Consider the following 25,375-nt stretch of genomic DNA (forward strand, 5'->3'; position numbering starts at 1 on the left):
GGGAGACCTGTTAGATTCTACCAATGAGGGAATGCCCTGCCTGCTGATATTCCCCCGAGACTTAAATGCCTCCGTGGCAGCAGTCAGATCAAGCAGCCTTACTTCAACCTTTTATTTCATGTTTGTGGAGGTTTTTTCCCCACTAGCAACTCAGTTTAATAATTTGTCTGATTATCAGCTATATCCTTGAGATTTGTTTGATATTTAGAGATGATACCCTCAGGCTCCCTCCTTTACCCTTCTGAGGCGTTTGCAGCAGCATCTTGGCTCTGCAGGCTTCTTGGAGATCAGGGCTGAGAATGGCCAGAGGAAAATGATTAGTCTCTTCTGTTTTCAATCTCCTCCTTATTTCTTATCCAACTTATCACTGCAGAGCTCAATTAGGTCTTAGCAGTGAGCACAGCTTCCTTCCACTGTGCAGCATCTCTCTTCAGTGCTTGGAAAGGGTCAAGGAGAATTGTGTAGCTGGTTACAGGAGCAGCAGAAACACTTACCAGTATACTAGGAGATCAGTGCTTCGAGTGTCATCTGGTGTATTTTCTGTTGAGTGCCTTTCAGTGTCCTGTGCACTTGGGAAGAGGCTTCCATAAAACCGCCCGAAAAATCCCTTTATTGTTTTTCTTGATAGCATCCCTCCTTCAAACTTCTTCCTGCCAAGGGATTTGATGACATTGAAGCTGTCAGTACCTTGAGGTCACTGTGCATCAGTATCTTCTCATATTCCTGCCTCACTTACATCTTTTTCTCTTATTTCTGTTCTTATGCCTGCAGAAGGATCATCTCATTGTCTAGCAAGCAGCCAGCTCCCTGCCTTGGTACTCAGACTTCTGCAGTGGTACTAGCAGTGCTGAAGTCTTTCCCCTAGTCTTTGTGCAATGGGGTCTTTTACTTTTTACTGATTACCTTAATGAATTTGATTCTTCCCTCACATATGTATATATGGGCAAACTCACGGACTTCATTGTAGTGATGTGAGAGTGAGAGATGTCTGAAGCACAAAGGCGGCTCTAATTTCTGCTGCTTTTCATTTTAAAGGGTTAATTATTAAGTTCTTTTTCTTTTCTTATTAAACTAAACTATGTTCAGAAGTGACTGAAATGTGTGCAGACTTTCTTATTCAGCAACAGGTTAACAAAAGAAAAATTGTCCAAATGTTAACACGAGAGCTATTTGGTTAATTCAGTTTATAGATTGATAATAATTCACAAAGTATTAATACAAAGTGAAAACATTGCCATTCTGTAGCTGTATTACAGAGTATGTAGCTTTGCACGATGGCAACCCTTACCTATGACTGGTTCTTATGTTTGACCATCATTTGATAAATGATAACATTTCACTTCACTAATTGTTGTTTGCTACTGCATCATTCCTTTTCATTTACAGTACTATTGATCAGCTCTGTTTCTTAACAAAATAGGATGGGTGGGTGATATGTTGATGTTCGAGGGGAAAGGAAGAAGCCCTGGCTTTTGCTTTTCTGTCATCTTGAAGCAAATTTACTGAGTGTTCTTAGAAATGCCTACAAATGCTTGCGCTTCACTACGGGGAAGATGGAGAGATTGATTATATTATACTATGCAAGATGCTTAATAGGCAAACTGAGTTTATTGCGGTTATGCTGAACGAGGAGTGGGATCTTCTACCAGAGATTTCCCTTTGGGAAGCAATCAATATTGAAAATAAGTTAATTCGAAACAACTAATAGAGAATCCGAGACTAAGATTTTGATTGTTGCATGACCTAGAGTTCTATTTTAAATGTGTGAAATATGGCAAGAATAAAGTTTCTCTGAGACTTTCAAGTCACAAAATTTAGGAACCTTTTTCAGGTTTGTCACCTTTGTAGTAAGTATGTGCTTAGACTGTTAATTTAAGAGCTAATTCTGAAATGCTAATTCTGGTATGTTTGTTCAGAAAGGTGCTTAAGCACAAAGGAAAAAATCACTTTTAAAAAAAAAATCCCTTTGTCACCTTGTTGTCTGGATGAGATTATTTTCCACATGGGAAATGAAACTACTCCTAACCTTTTGTTACTGCTTTAAGTAAAAATAATCCTATTGGAAATGTCACAGTTTAATTTTTCATATGTATATTTTTAATTGTTTTTACTTCTACAGATGGGTGCTTGCTTTTCAAAGGTTTTCAATGGCTGTCCGTTAAAAATTCATTGTGCAACATCATGGATAAATCCAGATACACGAGGTAGTATATTACATATATTTTACCCATTTTGTCTTCTCGGTTTCAAGAGTGCTTAGATGAGCAAGACAGTTCCTTTCAAAAGAGACATATTGTAAAATAGGTTTATTTATATAAGCAGAAGTTCTTCTTTAATTATGCCACTGCTGTCTGAAGTTCAATTTTTTTTTTTTTAATTAAGATATATAGGGCACAGTTTTCAGCTTTGATTAAAAAGAATAAATTACATATCAAAGATAAAAAAAATGTTTTCTTTAATTTTGATTCAAGACACTTCTCAACATTTAAGACCAAAAGATGCCAATCCTAATTTATTTTTAAAAAATCTGACTTCTGGAGGTCCTAGTTGAGATTGGTTTCTTTATCATTCACTTGATTTCCCCTGACACCTTCCCCCCCCCCCCCCCCCCCCCCCCCCGACCCCAGTCTTTCTGGTCCTACAGGTTTCTGCAACTCTATTTTTGCATACATTTTAGTGCTTTATTAAATAGCCTGATGAAAGGGATAATGGGTAACATTGTACTTGCATTGCCTGCAATTTCACCTTTTGATTATAGGCTGTATAGACATGCTACTGAGCCAGTAAGCAAGAAAATACTTAGGTTTTTTAGAAACTGGAATTATGGAAGTCAATCTTTCGCAGTTCATATTTTCTCAGTACGAGATGTCTATCTTGTTCGCATGCCTAAATGCAATCCAGGACATTAATTATGTTCACGAAGTGAGGCACCACCCCCAAAGTACGGAGAAAACATTCCAGTCAATACTGCTGTTGAAGTACTCCAAAGGAAGGCTATGAATATGTCACAAAATATATGGAAGTGTTTGAGTAGGATAACCTATATTTGAGGAAATTATTCACATGAATTCTTGCTTATGGTTGTATCACTACTGGTTTTTATTCCAATTCACAAAAAAAAAGACTGATCTTTCCAGATGTCTTAAAAAAGCCCCATCCACAAATTTAAGCTTCCTTAGCAAGATTAATTTTCCATGCTTTCAAACACCATAACTGTTATAGGTTGATTTGTTTCAATGTGGCTAATTGTTTTAAGTCTTTTTTTTTTTTTTGGTAAAGAGCTGCATACTCTTACAAAACACACCTTCCTTAAATCAGAATTTCTAGAGTTTGTTTGTGTTTGCAGATCAGTACTTGATATTTGGTGCAGAAGAAGGTATTTACACACTGAACCTCAATGAACTTCATGAAACATCAATGGAGCAGGTATAATTCTGTTTTGATATTTTGGAAGAAATACATCCGTCGCTTTTTTTTAGCCACTCAGATTAATGTTGTATAATCCTTGTAAAAATTGTCTTTACTACAGTTACATAGGCACTAGCTACACTGAGAATTACTTTAAATGTTTACTATTGAGGATACCTTTCACTCACGTTTAAGTTTTTTGTAGGCTGCACCCTGTTGAAGTAGGAGATCTGCATATATCACTGTGTTGAACTTCATCATAGTGCATTGTCCTGCAGTTAAATGATTTGTTAAATAGTATCGAATTTCCCTGATATATTTTGGATTAAAGTTTCTATTTTCTTCAAAGCTTTGTTACAAGATAGAATATTTGGAACAAACGTGTTTCAGCTACAGGGAAGCAAGGAGATCCTTTATACGCTAGATTCCATTCTTCTGGTCTTAAAAGCAGCTTTGATGATGAGACTCAGCTTATTGAATCCCAGTTAAAACTCTGTCTTTGCAGAATCTTAGAAATAGTAATTTTTTGAGGGGATAGTGGGGAGGGGGAAATGCCCATTGCAGGCTTTTCTGTATGGTATCTTCTCCAGCTCTTTTGTTAATCTCTAAGAGACTTGTTTTCTTTCCTGCCTTCTCCCTAACTTAGGGAGCTATGCATCTGCCATCAAGATGGAGGAATTTGCAAGGACAGCCTTCACACTGTAAGCTGGAGGCACTGGTGTTTGTTCATCTTCCAGGGTCCAGACGTTGTAGATATGTCTGTTGTGTTGAGAAGAAGGCCTAGCTAGCTTGCACTGAGCTCCATGTAACCCATAATCATACTGGTGCTTGAGTTAGCTTGTTTAAACTTAGCTCAGGTACCTCTCTGCTGCTACACTGCAGTTGTAAAACCTACCCTGAGAAATATCACTAATACAGTAATTCTTGTAGGACAGGTAGACCAAGGAATGTTTTGTTTGGTTTTTTTTTTCATTTGGTTTGGGTTGGGTTTTTTGGGTTTTTTTTAAATCGGCAAGGAGAATGGGTGTAATGAAACTCATGCTCTCATATCCATTCTTGTTTTCTCTAAGCACCAAGTTCTGTAGTGCATTGCCTAGTGAGCTTTTAGGGAAGTGTTTTAATAAGCACTTAGAGATGAGAAGAGATGCTTGTAAAAACAGCCAGTCATGTGGAACAGGAGGAATGAGTGACAGGTCAATCAACCTGCAAATTTGAAGTATTGCTGTTCTTCTCTAATCCTCAGATCCAAATCTACTAAGTCACAATATGCTTATGCAGCTACAGAAGATAAATCAAACTTGCACATTAAATTTGGATACAGCCAGGCTGGTAGATTATTACCGTAGGTTTTTCTCACAGTGTGTTTAGGTTATGAGAAGACTTCAGGAATAGAAGTGCACCCTCTGTGCTAACCATTTATTACATCGTTATTTATGATAACAGGCAATAGGGCTTTAGTAGCATTTTCAAGTTCAGTGTTTCACTTCATTGCTTACTCTCTAGGTCTGATACAATTCAGTGTAAAAGCAAAAGTAGTGTCCTTGGTTATTTTTCACTACATTCCACTTCACTAATGGACAATGCAGAAATAACGTATGTTTCCAGGAGTTAGCACAGCTTCAAGATGAATATCTTGCTCTTTGGCAGAAAAAATCTTTCAATTAATTTACAGATCTCTTCAAATCTTTCTAATAAACCAGCAGTGAGGGTGGTTTTTTTTTCTCTGTTTGGTAGGGTTTTTTTTGTTTGAGTTTTGTTTGGGTTTTGGGGTGTTTTTTTTTTAAGAGCAAAAGAAATGTCCTCCTGAGTGGTCTGTCTAGCCCAATAGTCTATTTCCTAAAGTGGCAGTAGGAAATGCCCATGAGCTTGGCCGCTGTCTGCTGTCTGTTCTCAGACTCCACTGCAGTCATTGAATCGGGGATGTTGGAGGATCCCTGCCTATTTGCTTTTTGTGTCCATTTATGGACCTGTTGGACATGAGTATGTGTATATCTTGTATGTATATCTTTCTAGTAATTGTGGGATTTGACAAATAACAATTCTGCCTTGACCGTTTGTTGCATTCCTTGATCACTTAAGTGAAATGTGTAATAATATGCAGTTGGAGAGTCCCTTCCAAGTGCCAGTTTTAATTGTTTCAAGAGACTTGAACTATCACAGGCTTTAGAATGGCTATGGTTTGTTGACCATGCTTTATTTACTGAAGTTTATGTTGTTAAGCTTTTCTCCTTTGAAGGAGAAAGTTTGGTTTAAAATTTTTGAAAAAAGATGGATTGACCTTTATAATGACATCTTGTGGGCTAATTATAGTGTACTTGAAGACATGAATATGAAATGTGCTAATTGTCTAAATGTTAATGTATATGTTAAATATAGTGTGTGTGCCTAAGATTTACTCTGAATTAACTCTGGAATCCAGGTAAACTTTACTTGGCTTAAGCTAATTTCTGCTACAAAAAGCAAGTCAATATTAGTTTTGTCCTGTTGTCTATGCAGATATTAATTGATCAACTTAATGTGCTCACATTTTGTGTATATCAAATTGCTTTTCTTTCTTTGTTTTTCATCCCCTTTATCAGCTATTTCCTCGAAGGTGTACGTGGTTATATGTCATGAACAATTGCTTGTTATCAATATCTGGTAAGTTACTGTGCTATCTTTGAGTGGTAGTGCTGGTAAACATTTGGTTTCGTATTTGAAGTGTAGTTTTGTTTTCTAATTTCCAGGTAAAGCTTCTCAGCTTTATTCCCATAATCTACCAGGACTCTTTGATTATGCAAGGCAAATGCAAAAGTTACCCGTTGCTATTCCAGCACATAAACTGCCTGACCGAATACTTCCCAGGTAAATACACATCATCAGATATATCAGAATATCTTAATTCTGGGAGTCCAGGATATGCTTGTGAAACTCTGTGAATACCAAATAATGTAGAGCTCTGTTCACAGATTGCTACGAATAACTCATATGGGCATTAATCAGAGGATAGACCCCTAAATTTACACAAATCAAGATGTGAATATACTCTTAGAGAAATGGGTTTCGGTACATCTTACCTTCTTGTCAGGAAGCCTCTTGTTTCTGGGCATAGCTCTTTTCAGGTGTAGTCTAGTGTGGTAAATCCTGGTTGTACTTGTCTTTCCATTCTATTAAAAAAAAAAAGTGGGGATGTGTAATCTCTTATGCAGAGGGGATGGGCTCATGGGTTATTCTGAAAGCTGGGAAGAGTAGAACTGGAGTACAGATTTGACATTCATCATTGGCTAGTCATTTTTTGCAGGCCAGCGTAGAAGGTACTTTTGTCCCCAGATGCCTACAGCACATTGTGCATGCAGTCCCTCCAACTTTATTTACTAACAAGCACATACAAAATCCCAGAGACTGGGTACAGTGCTGGCTGCCAAACAAGCCTTAGGAACCCATTCAAATCCAAGCAGAGGAGGTGGTAACACTAATCTAGTTTGCAGAGAAACCTTTGATTCTTAAAATGCATAGTGAATCACTGGTTCTTCTCATATAATAGGCTTTCTGTTAGGAAACTGTATTATAGAAGACCTGATTCTCTGCTACCTTTTGGTTCTATTAACAGCCTATTAACATTTAATTCTTGGATTCAGGAAAGGCTTCTTGTTCAGTCATCTGCAAGCATAATGGTGCAACACTTGTCTGAAAATGGTGTTCTTCCTAGAGGCTAAAGTCTAATTACCTAAGAGATAATTTGTGCATTGAATTGTTGTCTTCTGTGTGCCTGCACCACTGTTCTGATCCTCTCTCTTCCAAACTAACTTTGGCTGGGTGACTTTGGCTTGAGGACTGCATCAGCAGTGGACTAATAACCACAATTATAAGGATCATGTGAGGAAAACCTTCAGACTACATTCAGCCTGGAATGACATCTTACCTAAGTTGCAGAGGCTCAGAAAATTTCTTGTCCAGTCATGTCACTTCCCAAGAAAAATGCAGCACAACCTGAATGTGCGAGTGCCAAGCCAGTCACTCAAAGGCAGGAGAGATTCATTTAGATAATCCATTTTGCTGTTTCATCCCTTGCTGTAAGGCATCAGGGTAGTAACATTTAGCCAGGCAGAAGTAGTAGTATGTAGAAGAGCATCATTTTTTTTTCCTACCAGACCACAAAGTGTATTCTTCAGCAAGTTCCTGGATACCATGATGATGAGTGCTACATGAAAAATTTAGATATGTTAAAAGCAAAGTTTTCAGTAGAGAAAATGCAAAGCAAAATAGAATTCAAAGTAATCTGTGAGGTTTGTATATTCATCTGCAAAATGGTCTAAGCTCAATTTATGATACTTGGTAGGCAAACATTCAGTAGCAGAAAATATGTCTATGATAAGTCTCCTTTCCAGCTTCTTTCCCTTCAGTGTCCTTGAGCAGTTCCTTTCAAACCTTCCGTGACTTCTTCCAACCAAAATTTGTGGCCAGTACTCAGTTTTCATGCTGCTCAGTCCTGCTGCATTATCAATCACTTCTGGACAGCTTCATTTGAAATGCTATGCAAGCATAGACAATTTTCCCACTTCATAGCTTTGACTGCAGCATCTATCTATCACTCCACTTATTCCGATCTTTTCTGCAGCATCAAATTAGTTATTTTTGCTGTCAAGGCTACTGTGGCCAATCTCCATACTGTCTGTTGTCTTCTAGTCTGTATAGAAACACCAATTCCCACTACCAGCAAATAACATCATCTTCCCTAGCTTATCTGATAAATTTTCAAGTAACCGTTTTCTTGATTTCTCAGGGAGTGTCCCCTGCACATGAGAAAAGATCTTGCAAAGCTGCCCTTCCAGTCCTCCTTCAGACCTCCTCTTGAAATGCATGCTGTACTGCCTATGAAAAGTTTTGCAAAATTTAAGCTGTTAGTTTGCAAGGACTGTGGCCCAGCAAGCTATCCAGTACGGCATCATTTCCCACACCCCTTGGGTCTGCATGTCTTGTCTTTGAACTAGAATGTCCTTGGACAAGAGTGGACTTTGTTGTCTGTGTAGTATCCAGCACAAGATGCAATAAGTTACAGCGTTACAAAGAAGAATGATCATGGGAGTACGAATAGACTATCCAGGCATGTGTATAAATACATGTAATTAAATAGCAAGAGATAAGGGTAAACAATGCTTGAGGGTACTGAGGTACCTATTCCTCTCCATTCCTGACTTTTAACTGCATTCATAATGCTGCATAACTGAGCAGTATCTCAGTGCTAACAGAGGGATCACCATGTATGTTCTAGGCATATCATTTTGAGAATAAATATACAAATAAATATATTTTTATTTTTTCTGGGGGGCAAATATAATTTTCCCACCAACAACTCTCTAAAAAGCAAATTCATTCAATTGTTTTAGTTAATCAATAATTCTGTATTTATATCTTGTAGGAAGTTTGCAGTGTCTACAAAAATTCCTGACACTAAATGGTGTCAGAAGTGTTGTGTTGGTAAGTAAAGATCTGCAGAATAAATGCCAAGAAGCAGTACAAATGGTGGCAGTATTAAGATTACTGAGTCAGGTTTAGGAGGTAAAGGGAGAAGAGACTTTTGTCATTATTATGAAACTATCATTTGCAGACAGTGAGCTCATTCAGGTTAGTCCTTGCATTTAAGCAGTGAAAACTTTCCCATTTCGCTCTTTATATTTAAAGACAAATCTCAAGAAATGCAGAGAAGCAGAATGCATATCAAATTTAAACCAGCCCTCAGGAAGAGCCTAATCTCCATGAATGGAGTGACTTAAAGAAGTTACCATCAGGCTTAAGTAGCCTGACTTCCTAGCACAAGTTCCAGTTATCAATATTGGAATATAAAAAGCAGGGAGTATTTTCAATTCTTTGAGGACAGTGTTGTCTCCAAAGCTTTTATAGTGTGTTCAGAGTGCCAGCTACTGAAGTGTCAAAGCTGCACTGTGTTAAGACATTTTAAAAGGGGGATGGGGGCAGATAAATTAAAAAACAAACAAACAAAAAAAAAAAACCCACCAGAAAGCAAATCAGGAAAGGTAACTATGGATGATCTCTTGGGGTCAAGCTCTTGTTCCTGGAAATGTTTCGCCTGGTGTTCCATAATCAAATGTTTGGTGTGAGGAGTTGTATTATACAGATTTTCAGAGACTCAGTGATAAGAGACATCTGTCACTTATCCTGACAAAAATCTCTGCGATATTGCTAAACCATCTTATGTTTGTTATCACTTCTTTGTCCAGCTCACCTGTTAAAACTTGACTTTTTCTGGGATACAAATCCTCTAGGGTGTGGTAGGGTGTTAATGATATGTACTGTGTATGTCCAGGCCTTGCCCTAATTGAGGCATCTAGTCAAGCTGTGAATGTTAATGGATGCTGAAGGGAACACCCAAAGGGGTGAGTGACAGGGATCAAAGTAGGTACACACTCTGGCTTTCTGACATTAAAATTAATTTGGAAGTCCATATGTTTTCAGGTCTCTGTTTATGAAATGAGAAACCTGGTGGCGTGTTCCTCTGTAATCTTACAGTTTCTGTACTAACAGGCACAGAATTTAACAAGAGTGCCGTGGGACTTGGCATTATCGGGGGGAGTCTGCTGTCCTGGCATTCAGAGATAGCTTAGCCTAATAAGCCTGGAGTCCTTCTTGCATGATAGGCGTAAGTGATAATTGTGATGGCAACAAGGGCAGCTGCAAAAGGCAGGTCCAAGGGGAGAAATGATAGATTCCCCTCTCCTGCCCTACTTATTACGTGCAGCTTGAGCCTCCATTCCTGCTGGCAGCATAAGTATCCCTTTGGCCTGGGGGAAGCAGCAGTGCCACAGGAGGCAGAAAAAGACGAGAACTTCTGGTCTTGTTTCTCCACCTTACAGGTACTGGTAATTGCACGTTTTGTGGTTTCTGCTGCTGAGTTCAGCCTTACTAAGGGTCACGCCAAGCGTTATTTGCTGCAGTTTGCAGTTGGTTTGACTGATGTTGAGTGAGAACTTGGATTAATGAAATTAAGCTTTGATGTTTAAAGTGCCAAGGGATTGCTTGGCAGTAAGGTAGTATGACCGTATTTCACTTACGTAGATGGTACTGGATTGTAGAAGCTCATTATTTGAACTGTGTTGTTAATTACCCGATGGCCCACACTCACTTTACTGCATTTTAAGATCTGGTCTTTAGATGTAATTGTACAAAGTGCGAAGTAACACTGGTTCATCTTAATGGATACGCTGGCAGTGCTCAAGGAGTGAAATTTTGTCAATACTGTAGAATTAGTTGTGAAACTTGAGATTTCACGGTGCCCAATTTTGCAACTTTATTGTTCTTTTCCAATTTTTAATTAAGTTCTGACAAACAACAGAAGAAGAGCAGCTGAGTGGAAATAGATGATGTCACTTTAAAAAAAAAACAACTGAATTTCCTGCTGATCTAGAAGTGTTCATCAGAAATATAGAGCTCCTGGATTTCAGACTCACTGTGACAGTGCTTGGAAGGCAGCTGAGCAGTTGTCAAGTGGCAGTGATTGTTCAGTGCCTGCTGGATAACTGTCTGTGTGTCAGAAAAAGCCATTCTTTAACAGCTTCTCATGATGATTTGGAGATAGCTTAGGCAAATGAACGTGGTGGAGCAAGATACTTCAAATGTGTATACAGTCAACGATTTTTTTTAAGGCTATCTAAAATAGTAAATCCCACCTACCACTCTAAAAAAACCCAATAAACTTTATTTTGAGTTGGAGAGGTGAAACATACCACAGCACTCTTGTGAGAGTTGTGTTTATTATGGCTTATTTGGCACCAGCTACTAGCTGTTCATGTCCGGTGGAAGGGCAGCCCCTGCTCCAGCATGCTCACTGTCATCATTTTCATAGTGTGGATGTTGACTTTTCAGCAGCTTCCTTATATAAAAGATTAGAGTGGTGGTGGTGGGTATTTTCCAAAAGTGTATGGACTGCTGTTTAGTTGGAAATTGTTTATAATTTGTATTTGCTTAGTACACTAATGTACTCTACCTCTCCTTTTTTGGCAGTGAGAAATCCCTACACGGGCCACAAGTACCTTTGTGGAGCACTACAGTCTAGCATTGTTTTGTTAGAATGGGTTGAACCAATGCAAAAATTTATGTTAATCAAGGTAATATTACGATAAGGTGAAATACTCTCGTGTTCAGTTCTATTTATCTTGTAAGGACTTGTTAAGAAATAAATATTAGCCATTTCTTGAGTTATTAGACTTCTCTCTTGGTTTCTGTTAAATTACATTTAAAATAGCTATTTAAATGTGTAATATGTATTAACGGACTCAAAATATTTATGTGAATGTTCTTGTTTTTGTGGTGCATTTCAGTTAAATGCCAGATAAATGTAGATAAATGCCACTTCAGAACAAAGCCCTTCTCTCCATGAACATTGCCTTTTAGTTGCACAGTAAAAAAAACTCTGACTGACAGGCTGAGACATGGCTGAGTGGAGTGATAACATGGGTTAACAGTGGGCTTGCTCCCATACCAGAGAGAAGGTGGCCACTTATTCTATGCTTTGTGACACTGGAGGTGCCCAGAAATGCTTGTTATCTCCCCGTCTGACACCACCTGAAGAGATCGAGCCAGAGTGGACTCATGTTTGTAGAAAGGCAGCTGCTATAACTTGATCAGCCTGGGAAACATGGCTTAGAGACTCCATAGCCGGGGAGAGCAATGACTGGTATAGCACTCTTGTCATCTGTGGGCAGCTGCACAAGACACACGTGATGAAAGACACCCTATCTTATTTTAACTGAATTGCATGAAGACTCTCTAAACTTTGTAACTCAGGCTTTTGTATCTATCGATTACTGTTATCTAAAGAAGTAAACTTAATGTTACAAAATGTATGGCATAAAATTTACCATACAGTTTAAATAGCTAATAGCAACTCAGACGGAACTTGTTTCCCTTCTAATATCTATTTTTGTTTCTTAATCTAGCACATAGATTTTCCTGTACCTTGTCCGCTGAGATTGTTTGAAATGCTGGTAGTCCCTGAGCAGGAATTCCCTTTAGTTTGTGTCGGTGTCAGTAGAGGAAGAGACTTCAACCAGGTGGTGAAGTTTGAGACTGTCAACCCAAATTCTACCTCTTCGTGGTTTACAGAAACAGGTTTGTGTGCTGTTTTAATTGCATTCAGAAATGTTCCTTGCTCTTCTGTTATAGCTGAAGCACTAGAAAAGTAGTTTCCTCTGAAGAAACTAATGGTTAAATCACTAAGGCTAAGTGATCATTCTAAGTTCTTCATTTAAAGGGGTATCTGGTTGTACCTGCTTGCACATGCACTCTTTTTTTGATGTTTCTACTTATTGAACTGATTGGATTTCTTGAGATTTTGAGTATACCAGAGGATGGAGCTGTGGTTTCTTGCATTTCCATAAATCAGGCTGTACTTGATTATTACCCACTGTGCTGTTCTGTGCTCTACCCTGGCACCATGACTTCTGTTTACTTAATAAATTTTAATAGAATTGCACTCTGAGCAATTTCTTTCAACATCACTGTAGGTGTGGTTTGGCTCTCCTGCAATAAGCCAGTGTAGTTAGAAATGGTGTTATCAGCCTTCTGCTGAGAGAGAGCATATTTCTATTCTTCTGATGTTTATGGAAAGCAAAAGGTGTTAGGACGACTGGTAGCAGGAAACCGAGTACCTGTCTGTCACTGATCTGGGCGCTATGAGTGAGGAGGCCACCATCTGAGCAACAGTAGACATTTTTTTAAGAAGGAACTGTGCTAAGAATTACTTTTCTAGAGTTGAAAGGTTCCCCGCTAAACCTAGATACACTAGTGAGCTGACCCCTGTCATAGCTTGCAGGTTTAGAAGCAGTAAGTAGCTTTGTTATTACCAGGCACAGAGCCCTTGTTGATCCATGATGAATTTATACATAGCCCTGCACTGGCATATACATGTGTATGAGTCTGGCTGATTGTGTACCATGGAATTCACTAAGAAGCACAGTTTCCACGAGGAAGATTCCTGCTGACTTTCTTGCTGCTGAAAAGTGCGTCAGACTTTGACACAGTTTAAAGCATAGTTACAAAAAACAAAGTGATCAGTGGATGGCCAATTAATGCACTTAACTACTTCAGAGTTAGTACATTTTATTTTCAAACTCATACATCTATTTATGTAACTGTGTGACTTCAGTAGAGTCCATAAAAGTAGCATGCTGAAGAGAAATTCTTTGACCCATAATGTCCTGTTGTCATTCTTTCAGTATTGTCTGCATCAGTGTGTAAATACAAGAATAGTAATCCCTTCCCAGTTCCTTTTTTTTTGGTAATGTGAAAAATTTAACATTGCATTGTGCCTTCCAAAACCACTTCTTTAGCTTCCTTGAATCATTTGTGTGTTCTCGCGTTGTGCCTATGTTGTTATTTTCTCTTACTTGTTTGACTCTTAATTTAAACCCTCATGTTGTATTGGTTTATTCCTGTCCCCTGCTGGCAGGAGAGCGATAGTGCAATGAAACAGATTTTTCAGTGTTTTTTAAATGGGGAAAGTGTGTACCGTATGGTCACAAATAGCTTCCATCAGATACCAGTTTTCATTGTTTGACATTTGACTTTTTTTTTTGTAAATGTCTGATAAAGACTTCTTAAAAAAATTAGCTGGCAGAGACTTACTGCAAGGGATTTCTCCCCTTGCCATCCCTCTCCTGTTAGCTTCAGCCAGTGCAGTGCATGTTTCCACGTTGCGTAATGTGGTTGCACAGATATATATCCTCCAGTCCTTCTGGTGCATGCTTTCATCATGGCTATATCCACCTTTGGTTAAGATCCTGCATTAGAAATTGGTTAAGATCATAAATGTTACACCTTCTAAGACGAACAGCAAAAAAGAGATGGAGGGACCATCTCAAGGAGCACATTTCTGCCATCATCCTTGAGGAGTTTTTTGCTTCTCAACAGGACCATGGATGTTATTATTTAACGGAAAGCTGCTTTTGTATTTTAGGTAACATGGTCTAATTTCTCATCTCTAACAGATTTAATGAGTTTCTCTTTTCTGTATGAAAGAATGCCTATAGAATCACTGGCAGTAATGCTGAGTTAGTAAGAGCTGCTTTTTGTGTAATTTTAATGTTAACAAACAAATGGACAAAAACTACACTTCTCTTTTGAGTTGACGTGTCCACTAATCACTTGTGGGTCAGATCCCCCTGTTTGCTGTGATGGAGACTGCTGCAGCTGTAACCCAGAAGAGAGGAAGGTAACCCTTCTTCTAAGAGTTTGGAGAAGGAAATAATCCCCTATTTTTGGAAGATCCGGGGATAGAAAGTCTGAAAATAGCAGCAAGAATTAAGTACTAATATAAAAGTCTCTAGCAAGATTTAGAAATAAAGGCAGAAGAAAAATGGAATGAAACAGCATTCAGGTTTAGTGTGGACAGTCTCATATATCTGCCTTTTTTTGCAACAGCAATATTAAATGACACCAACAGCAAATAATGGGAGAACAATGTACATGTGAGTTTGCTTTTGTGACATGGCTCAGAAAAGGCTGGATTAAGTCCATACTTTAATATTACAGCTTCAGTTTTCCTGTCACAGTCAACATGTTGGATAAGTGGACATGCCTCTCTAAGAGAAGAGAAATGTCACTGGTAAGATGATTATTTTAAGTAGATAAAAACACACTAACCCATTAAATTGTCTCAATCTCTAGAACTTCCATTTCAAATTTCATGGTAATTTATGTTATGAACTAACACTGTCATTTTTTTATAGACACTACAGAGACAAGTGTTGTACATGTAACACAGCTGGAGAGAGATACCATTTTGGTGTGTTTGGATTGTAAGTTTTTGTATCAACTAAATACATACGTATGCATGTACATGCATACTGTCTGTCTTCAAATTAGGTCATACATTGAAGATCAATTCTTGGTTGACATATCCTGTTTATTGTCTAGGCTGCATAAAAATAGTGAATCTGCAAGGCAGGTTAAAATCCAGCCGCAAACTGTCATCGGAGCTCACGTTTGATTTTCAGATTGAATCAATAGGTAAGTTGGATTTCATTATTAATATTGAATATCTGGATAGACTAGAGGGCTGGGCAATCACCAACCATATGAAATTTAACAAGAGCTAGTGCTGGATTCTGCACCTGGGACGAGGTAGTCCTGGTTATACATATAAATTGGGGGACAAGAGGCTGGAGAGCAGCCCTGCCGAAAGAGATCTGGGGTTTTGGGTTGATGGCAAGCTGAATATGTGTGCCCCAGCAGCTAAAAGGGTCAACTGTGTCCTGGGGTGCATCAAGCACAGCATAGCTAGCCAGTCGAGGGAGGTGATCGTCCTATTCTTCACTGCACTGGTGCAGCCCCACCTTGAGTACTGTGTGCAGTTTTAGGTGCCTCAACATAAGAAGGACATCAGACTATTAGAGTGTGTCCAGAGGAGGGTGACCAAGATGGTGGAATGTCTCGAGGGCAAGACTTACAAGAAGCAGCTGAGGTCACTTGGTTTGTTCAGCTTAGAGAAGAGAAGGCTGAGGAGTGACTTCATCGCAGTCCACAACTTCCTCAAGGGGGGCAGCAGATGGGGAGGTGATGAGCTCCTCTCTCTGTTGACCAGTGATAGGACAAGTGGAAATGGTATGAAGCTGTGTCAGGGGATGTTCAGATTGGACATTAGGAAAAGGTTCTTCACTCAGAGGGTACTTGGTCACTGGAACAGGTTCCCCACAGAAGTGGTCACAGCACCAAGCCTGTCAAGAGTTCAAGGAGTGTCTGGACAATGCTCTTAGTCATATGGTTTAGTTTTAGGTAGTCCTGAGAGGAGCAGGGAGTTGGGCTCGATGATCCTTATGGGTGCCTTCCAACTCGAGATACTCTATGATTAACTTGTTTACTGTTACAGTACAGAATTAGAGATGCTAACTGTCAAGTCTTTAGCATTTGAAACGCTATCTCGCGCATTTCGCTTTGTGTGAGAAGGCTCAGTGAAAGGTTCAGCACACTATGTAATGTGCTTCCCTAGGAGCAATTGGAATGAAGTAATAACCCTGGAGTCTTCCCTGATTAGGCTAAATGTCTTGGGAATATGATGGAGACCTTCAGCCTCTAAAGGAATACCTTAACACAACCTACCTAAACTCTGTGAATCACACATGGCTAACTCATTCTGCGTGTGTGTTCACACAGTCCCATTTTTATAAAGCAGCTCAAAGACTAAATTATGATATGTCACACTTTACATAAATTTTGTTTTCTTGTGAAGAGTCTGAATGAATTAGATTCGTGAAACAGAAAGACAGAATACATTTATTTTGACAATTCTCCAGTGGTTACATACCTGGATTGCATCACATGCTTTTGAAAGAGGGATGCGGGAGGATGTGTGCATAGAGGGAGGGTAGCACCAGAAGAGAAGGAACAGTGGGAATGAAAATAATGAGTTGGAGGGAATTTACTTCTGAGGAGAAGCTTTAAAGTTTCAGGCACTTCAAACATAGTGTCCCACAGAGAAGAGCACAAAAAACATTGTCACGGAAAACATTACTTTTATGGCTCGTGTTGGTAGGAATGGGGGGAAGGAAGGAGTACATGTACTTGAAGCTGCTCACTGTGGGACCTCTGCACATTCTGTAATCCTCTCTCTGCTCGTCACAAACGAGCTACCAGTGTCCTGTTCTGGCCTGATAGTGTCTCTAAAGAGCTCTGCTCTCTTTCCTGCATACCTGCCCAGAGGCAGGATGCTGGATGCAGGTGGGACACATTCTTCCTGGGGACCTACACACTCGCCCTCTCTTTGAGGAAGGCCCTAGACCATTTCCTTTCACAGGGTTCAAATGCAGGTGCCTGTCACCTGTCACCACATTTGTGACAAGGGGAAGGGCTGGAAAGTAGAGGGCTTTGTAAAGCTTTGCGTTGCTATTGCAGAAGGACTGTATTAGTCAATAGTTGCTGGGAAAATGAAAAACTTCTGCAGTGTCCCTGTAATTTTTCTGCTAAAATTCAATATATATTTTCTGCTAGTATTACAATGAGGAGGGGTTTCCTGTTCAAAGGAAAGGACATGTTTAGGACTAGACAGAAGGACAACTTTTTCTGGTTGGGTGGAATATCTTTAAATCCCACTCATTAAACAAACAAATAAATTATATATAAATGCAGCTACTTTTGAGGCAGGTTCAGCAATTCCTGTGAGATTTTGCAGTCTGTGTGGGTGAACATGATACAATATACATGCACAAATTTCAAAACTGCAGTCATATACTTTTGGCCTTAAAAGCACGAGTTGACATTATGCCTCAAAACTGATTTCAGTGTTCTTTGTTACCAGTCTGTCTACAAGACAGTGTGTTAGCGTTCTGGAAACATGGCATGCAAGGAAGGAGTTTTAGATCAAATGAGGTGAGTACTGCATTTTGCTTCAAATTCTAGCTTCTTATCTAGAGGATAAATGCATAATGCTGTGGTCTGAAAAAGAGTAGAACATTTCGGTAACTTCCTAGGTTAGACCTGGAAGCTGGAGTCTCATTCTAAGCATGTTTCATAAGCTACCAACTAATTAATTAAGCTATACAAGAGCCCCTGTCAAGTCTAACATACAAGGCAGAAAGCAACAAGAGACCGGGCCATGATGCCATAGAAAATATCCAAGCCTAATTCTCGGTAACATTAATCTTCTTCACCTTAAATTGCTTTGAAGACCAGTGTCAGTCCCTTACCCTCTCAGACGTGGATACCAAAATTTGGGCTTTGCCAGTGGTTGCATGCTCCACTGCTGAGCTTTAGCTTTTTGTCACAGTGTTGAATGAGTTGCCCGTTGTTTTTTAGTCTCTTCCATGTTCCCTTGGCTTATGAGTACTTTGAAGATTTTAGTGCCCAGCTTTCACAAGAAGTATTTTCCCTTCTCAGGAGAAAAATGTCAGATTGACCTAAAGATTTTTTCTAAAATTTCTGTGTAGTCCCTTTTTTCAGCCAGTTTGTGATTTTTAGACATTGTTAAACCATTATAAGTACCTTCCTAACTCCCTTTTTTTTTTTTTTTTTTCCTTGCTGCAAACCTTGTGCATCTGTGTTAGTGGAAATGCTGTGCTTTGTGGGATTTTAATGAGTCTTTTAATTTGGTTATTAAAGAATGCTTACAAACTTCACCATTTGTTTCATCCATGTCACATTAGCTGAGAAATTGAGCTCATTATGACTAATTGTATTTTAAGGTACACATACAGTCACACCATGCCAAGCTTAGATATTCCACATTGTTACACAACTAGATTTATTTGCACAAAGCCACAGCTGACTTAATCTGTGCTGACAGTAAGCCTGCTCTTTGTGGGAAGTTGGACAAAAGACTAGAGTCAGACTACTTCTTATTTCCAAGTCTGCAAATGGTTCTTGTGGCATTTGTGCATGTTTGATCCCCAGGCATGATTGTGCTTCTTCCAGACACTTATAATGGTGAACTGCAGCACCCTGCTGTTAGCACAGACCGTGAGGAGGAGATGACGCCACTAGGCACTTCTCCAACTCCAGACTCTTGGTAGTAGCATTCTGCAAGGCTCAGTGGATTACTCCACCCATTGGCACTCAGTAGCTCTGATCTGGTTGTTAGAGGACGTGCCCCAGAGTGCTGCAGCGCAAGTGGATGCTTTATATTGTTTATATAAAGCATAAGGAACACTGTCTTCTTGCTTTGTTATTGTCAAGCCAAAGCCAGCACCTAAATGGAGAACAGAAGGCAGAACTGAGCTGTTGTCAGAAAGCAAGCCACCCAAAACTTTTTCTCTGTAGAACATATCTAGGGTAAGCTCTCAGGCCTTTTTAAATTCCTTATCTCTCCTGGCTGTCCTACTAGCCACAGCTATTAATAAAACAAATAAACTCATTTTCATCTGTAATATGAAAAGCCTGCATTACCAGGCTCAGATCTTGACCGTATTTGTTACTTCTAGGGAATTTTATACTATGTAGTATGTAGGAAGCGGTTACACAGGACAGAAACTTGACCAAACTAACTTTGCAGCACGTTTGTCTTTGAAGACATTATTAGTTCAGATTCCCTAATCTCATATCAGTTGGTCTAATTGGGGATGATTTGAGCTGCTTGCAAAGTTACTTCCTTCCATAACCGTGACCTTCCACAGTGATTTGATTGAGTGGGAAGAATGAAACAGGGAACTGTGTGAATTCTGAGACATGACACTCAAAATTTGGGCCAAGATTGTGCAGACTCAGCCCCACAACAAGCAGGAAGTAATTTTCTTAACAAAGTGGGGAAGTAATTTTCTTAACAAAGTGGGGAACTTTGTTGTTGTGAATTAAAACTCTCTTGCAAGTTCCCTGTGCCAGAAGTGAATTCACTAAGTCAGCTAATGCTACTAGGATCTGGGAAGGAGAGAAGAATCTCTTCTTTCCTCAAGAATGTGAAATGTGGCTGTGTAGAAAAGGAGCTTTGTAAACAGTGCTGCCTGTTCACGGTGTGACTTGATATCCTTTGGAGTATGCAGTGGGCTTTGGTTGACTTTACTGATTAACATGATGTTTTCTTTGGTGCTTTGGTATTCATGTGATCATAAAGATATATCACACAACTACAATTCACCCGCAGTAAACAAAGCTCTATTGCACTAGTCTGAAATGTCAGAATACTATGTTTTCTTTTCACAATGGGCGTAAGTACCACAAATTAGATTATGTTTCTCTGTTAAGTTTTCAGAATATGAACTTACTGCATCATTACTGTGATTCAGAATTTCAACAAAATGCATTTTTACATGCAATTTATCTGACACATTTTGGATATCTACTCTAGAGTGAGACAAATTGTATCCTACAGCTATGCTCTGGAGCCCTCAGCATAAGAAAGACAGGGACCGGTTGGAGCACGTCCAGAAGAGGGCCATGAAAATGATCAGGGGGATGGAACACCTCTCCTATGAAGAAAGGCTGAGAGAGTTGGGGTTGTTCAGCCTAGAGAAGAGAAGGCTTCAGGGAGACCTTATTGCAGCCTATCAGTACTTAAAGGGAGCTTATAAAAAAGATGGCGGCAAACTTTTTAGAAGGGCCTGTTGCGACAGGACAAGGGGAAATGGCTTTAAACTAAAGGGGGGTAGATTCAGACTAGATATAAGGAAGAAATTTTTTACGCTGAGGGTGGTGAAACACTGGCACAGGTTGCCCAGAGAGGTGGTGGATGCCCCATCCCTGGAAACATTCAAGGTCAGGCTGGACGGGGCCCTAAGCAACCTGATCTAGTTGAAGATGTCCCTGCCCACATCAGGGGGGTTGGACTGGATGACCTTTAGAGGTCCCTTCCAACCCAAACTATTCTATGGTTCTATGACTTTATTTCAGTCATGGCTGTGAAGAGAATTGCACCGGTAGCTCGGACGCTGTGCTGAGCTGAGCCCTGCTGTTGTGCTTGCAGTTGCTACCAGAGGAATTCACATAATGTGGCAGGAATTACAGAAAACTCTTAGATCTCATTTAAAAATGACAGTTGCATTAAATTCTCTAGCTGATTTAAATCAGCAGTAAATTGGTAACATCAGTCATAGTCAATTCTTTTCTCTAGGTTGATTTAAAAAACAAAATAAAAACACTTGTGCACTTAACATATAAACACTTGTCTTATTTTTATTGTCTAGATCACGCAAGAAATTTCTGATAATACGAGGATATTCAGGCTTCTGGGATCTGACAGGTATGAAGAGAAGTGAACATGGCATGCTAAAATAGAAGAATAATGTGTGTTCCTCCTACCTTGTAAAAGTTCTTTTTGCTTGTTTCTTGTGATTCCTTTTTTAGTCATCTTACTCGTTCCTTTGTGTACATGTCTACCTTTCAGCCCTTTAAGTTTACTTCTCTTTCTTCAGAAAACAAACAAAATTTCTTCTAGAAGTGTTTGTGGGCTTCCAGAAGTACTCAGCCGTGCTAGCAAGCTCCTATTTGGCTGCAGTCACAATCTCCAGGAGTGTCTTCGTGCTGTAATTATTTTGTTTAATTTGGTGAAATCTTTACTTTCAGATGGTCTGCTGCAGTAGCTCATCAAGATCTACTGCTTGAGACAAATGCAAAAAATACTTAAAAATGTAAATATCTCACTTTCACCCCCAGAAAGGAACTCTACCAGTTGTCCTCCCAACATGACAGCTCAGGTCTTGTAAGAGCTCTTGATAATTCCCAGCATAGCTGTTCTTTTGGCATCTGCTTTGCAGGAAACTAACACCATGTTTGCCTGACCCATCAGATACCAGCTTGCCGAGTCAGTAACTGCTATTTTAGGAGTGTCACTGACTTCCTCAACTTTCTCTGCCCTGCTATCGAACTTTGTACTTCTGTAACAGCCACAAAAACAGCAGATGTTTTGTCTTCTGGGGAGTGCATGCTGATGTGACAGTTTCGTCAGTAATGTATTCATATGAAGTGCAAAGATAGGCTTTCATTTTCTTTGGAGACTTGCCTCTGTCTTACGCCACTCGCAGTAAAGTCACTCTCTTGTGGCATCGTAGAACTACCAAAAAAGCTTCACATCAACCAAAGGCTTTCCCCATATTCTGCTTCTCCAAGCTTGATGCACAGCCCTGTAATTACCCATAACATCAACAGCTGTGAATGGTGCTGTGGCTTTATCAGCTAGCTACCAGCAATTTTTGGTGGCTGGGGGTTGATGATTCTGCCTTACGTGCAATACCTGATAGCTTTTTGGTAACAGGGTAGTTGTAAGTAATACTTATCTCTGACCTGAGGGTTTTACTCTCTCTGTTCCAGTGAGGTGTGTGTGGAGCTCAGCTTTATTATGTCACTTCTCTTAGTTGTTAAGAGACAGCACAGCTCAATTTAAAAATGAGTCTGACTTCACAATGGAGCATGACATTGCAAATCATTGCCTTGGAAGAATAATGTCCTCTTCCCCAAATATGGTTCCATCTATTTCTGGCTTGCACTAATAGTCTCCCAAGTCTGAGACAATGTTTAAAGACTTTGCACTGCAATAAACATTAATTCCAATTTCTTCAGATACCATTTTGCTTGCGGCTCTGTCATATTTTGTGCTTGAGCTGTGAAACCTTTTTCTAGTAACACATGTCATTTTCTAGGCAGTTCATAGGAACTGGGGTTCTGAGAAGCCAAAAAACTGACATCAGTCTGCGTGTTGCTTTCTCCTGGTGAGCAGGGAATGCCTTATGGCATGAGGTGTTGTTCCCTTTGTGGAGCACATTGAGCAGAGGGTAGGTTTTCTCAGCGATAGTTTTTTTTTTTAAGCAAGCAACCTCTCCTTGGGTGAGTGCACAATAGATGGATTTGAATTTCCCACAATCTGCCTTCACTTCAGGGTGTTTGTGGAGAACTCAATCATGAACGTCGTGGTCCATTTAGCAGTTTTAGCGGTTCTTGCCTGATTAAAAAGTCTCGAATAGTTTGTGAAACAGAATTGTGACTGCTAATTTCTCTCTTTTGAAGAGAAAGGTCTGATCTAGGACATCCCTTATGGTCTTTGGAGTTGTAGTATAGGTCCAGCTAACCCAGTCTCCTGTCTCCAATGCTGGCCAAAAGTGGGTGGCAAGAAAAGAGTAAGAGAGAAGATTCTGCACATAGCAATACTTTCCTTGAGGACCGTCTCAGCCTGCAAGTCTCAGTCTCTGGGACTTTCAGAGCTGGAGGAAGTTTCTGTGGATTTAGGTTACGTGGGCTCAGGGAAAGACTAGAAATGCTCACAGAAGAGTCAGCTTTGGTCATCTGTAATGTCCAATGGCAAAGGGCAGACTAACAACTTCCAGAACTGGCGCCTGATTAATGGGTTAGCTTTGCAAAGCTCCAGGGAAGCACAAGCCCAGGCAGTAGGGGAGTGATGGACCCTCTTCGGAAGCCCCCACTGAAAGGACGAGAGGCAACAGGCAGCAAGGGAAATTCCAGCTGGATAAGAGGGGAAAACATCATGGTGAGGGTGGTTGAACACTGTAGTAGGAGCCCAGAGAGGCTGTGGGAGATCCTTGGAGACCTTGCCTGGACAGGACCCTGAGCTAGCTTTGAGGCTGGCCTTGCTTTGAGCAGCTTTTGAACTAGAGGCATCCAGGGAAAGAGAAATGACCACCAGTTGGATGGATCCTGGGAAAGAATATTTACAGTTATATCCAGGGATGTTTTTAAATGAAGGCTTACTTGACGTTGTGGCTTTTATTTTCATTTTAGGGTCGTGGTGCTGGAGAGTAGGCCAACGGATAACCCAACAGCCAACAGCAATTTATATATCCTGGCAGGGCATGAGAACAGTTACTGAGAACAGCAGATGGCAGGCAGCTCACCCTGACAAGAGAACACTCCTGCTGCAGCAGCATTCATGGCTGGCTGAAATTGCACAAAAGCTGCAGTAACCTGACTTCAGTTACTTTATTGTGGCATGAGAGGAAGACAAGAATTGTTTGTGGTATGGACACATAAGCATTATGATACCACAGAAGTGCTTAATTTACTGTTATGTAATCTTTGTACATATGCAGTATTTTTCAGTGAAACTTCTTGCTGAAGACCTACACTGACTTTCTGTAGATAGCGGTCCTCTTGTTAAGTACAAGTCTCTTACCTGTACAGATGTAAAAGTCACTGAGGATGCAAAAATGAAATTGGGGTACTATTTTAAGGACTTCTCATGTGTTTGTTATAAAGTGGGATGCTAGCAACAAATATAGTACATTTAACAACACTATTGTATTTTATTATATGTAATTTACTAATACAAATAAATCTTAACTTTTAGAAGTCGTAACCAAGGCTGTAATCAGATTACAATCTTGTTTTAATTTTGATGCAACACACTGGTGTTCATGTTTGCACAACGTATTGAGATGTGATGTATTTAGTCACAAAGGTAAGCTGTGACTTTGTGGGTATGACATGGGCTTCAAAGTTCCCTTTTTTAGTTTACTTGGGTAGTTTTCTTTGTGAAACAAACCAGTTAAACACCTGTATTTTTATATTTAATTAAAACTCTCCTTACAATTACTTCTCTATGCTTGAAAACAATACTTTCTGGATGGGTGTCAGTCCCAGACTAGTGGTACCTGGCTGTAACACTGCAATAGGTGTTTGAATTATTAGTGTGTACAATGATAAAAATTAGTATTACTGTTCGTCTTACTAAATAGTTTCACATCACAATGAAAAGGAGCAACATTCCGCATTGTGGAAATGGCTCAAAGATGTTGCCATTTTGACTTTTTTTGGCCTTATAACCATTTTCACACTTTTCTTGATTTAGGATGTTAACACATGGCCAAAATAATTTAGTTACTACCTCATTCAAACAATACAATGGTTACTGCGCATCACAGGAACTTAGTTTTGATTAGAAGTATTTTTGATTGCTATTTTCCAATGGAGTATGTAAATGCCAAGTTTTAGCAAAATGCACACATTTGACTCCTTTTTCTTTGTATATGTTCTTTATATTTTGTTGTGATAATATACACTAAAACCAAACTAAATTTAAAGTGATTTATGGCCTGCATTATTGTTGTGATTAGTAATGCTTTGAAATATGTTCCCTAATGTATATAATGTAAAATAAACTTTTTTTAACATGTTGTTGTACAATTAGATTACCACTTGCACTAATTTTCCACATAAGACTAAAATGGAACATACTGAGTTTTGAATTCTGCTATTAAATGTTTGTGCCAAACACAGAAGCTGGGCATTTCTGAATGTATGAATGGTCAGAGCACTGGAGCTCAACTCAGTGTAGGCTAGCACTTGAGGGTAGGCATTATTACTCTTTTGGTCTTTAGGCAATAGATCTATGTATTTGAGAGAAGTCTTTCCAAATTCAAGCTTGTTTGGTTTCTTCCCTCCGTCACCTGCTTTTCCACCTCTGATTGCAAAACATTTTTTTTTCAGCAGGGCTTTTTTTCTGCCTGTGAGACTCAGGCTCGCTGCCTCTGCTGGCCCCATCTCTTCTGTTCCCTTGCACTGAACCTCAGATCCACCCTGTGGGAGAGGTGGTAATGCAAGCCCC

General features: G+C 39.6%; 1 protein-coding gene across 8 annotated transcripts in view; it reads left to right on the forward strand.

Moving 5' to 3' along the window:
- MAP4K3 (mitogen-activated protein kinase kinase kinase kinase 3) overlaps window positions 1–25,049 on the forward strand; it is a 91,910-nt gene extending 66,861 nt beyond the window's left edge. For 6 of the 8 annotated variants that reach the window (XM_076334879.1, XM_076334882.1, XM_076334883.1 and 3 more), the window contains 12 exons: window positions 2,120–2,204; window positions 3,347–3,426; window positions 5,988–6,048; window positions 6,135–6,252; window positions 8,807–8,865; window positions 11,407–11,510; window positions 12,342–12,513; window positions 15,132–15,200; window positions 15,319–15,411; window positions 17,696–17,766; window positions 21,009–21,064; window positions 23,554–25,049. In XM_076334879.1, the coding sequence (XP_076190994.1) occupies window positions 2,120–2,204; window positions 3,347–3,426; window positions 5,988–6,048; window positions 6,135–6,252; window positions 8,807–8,865; window positions 11,407–11,510; window positions 12,342–12,513; window positions 15,132–15,200; window positions 15,319–15,411; window positions 17,696–17,766; window positions 21,009–21,064; window positions 23,554–23,641 (1,056 nt within the window). In that variant the 3' untranslated portion in view covers window positions 23,642–25,049. Of the gene's footprint in view, window positions 1–2,119; window positions 2,205–3,346; window positions 3,427–5,987; window positions 6,049–6,134; window positions 6,253–8,806; window positions 8,866–11,406; window positions 11,511–12,341; window positions 12,514–14,934; window positions 15,032–15,131; window positions 15,201–15,318; window positions 15,412–17,695; window positions 17,767–21,008; window positions 21,065–23,553 lie in introns of those variants that run through there. The other 2 variants (XM_076334880.1, XM_076334886.1) reach the window with 2 other exon arrangements.
- Window positions 25,050–25,375: the final 326 nt, after the last annotated feature.

The sequence above is a fragment of the Aptenodytes patagonicus genome, chromosome 3 (assembly GCF_965638725.1).
Source record: "Aptenodytes patagonicus chromosome 3, bAptPat1.pri.cur, whole genome shotgun sequence".
NCBI classification, from domain to species: Eukaryota; Metazoa; Chordata; class Aves; order Sphenisciformes; family Spheniscidae; genus Aptenodytes; species Aptenodytes patagonicus.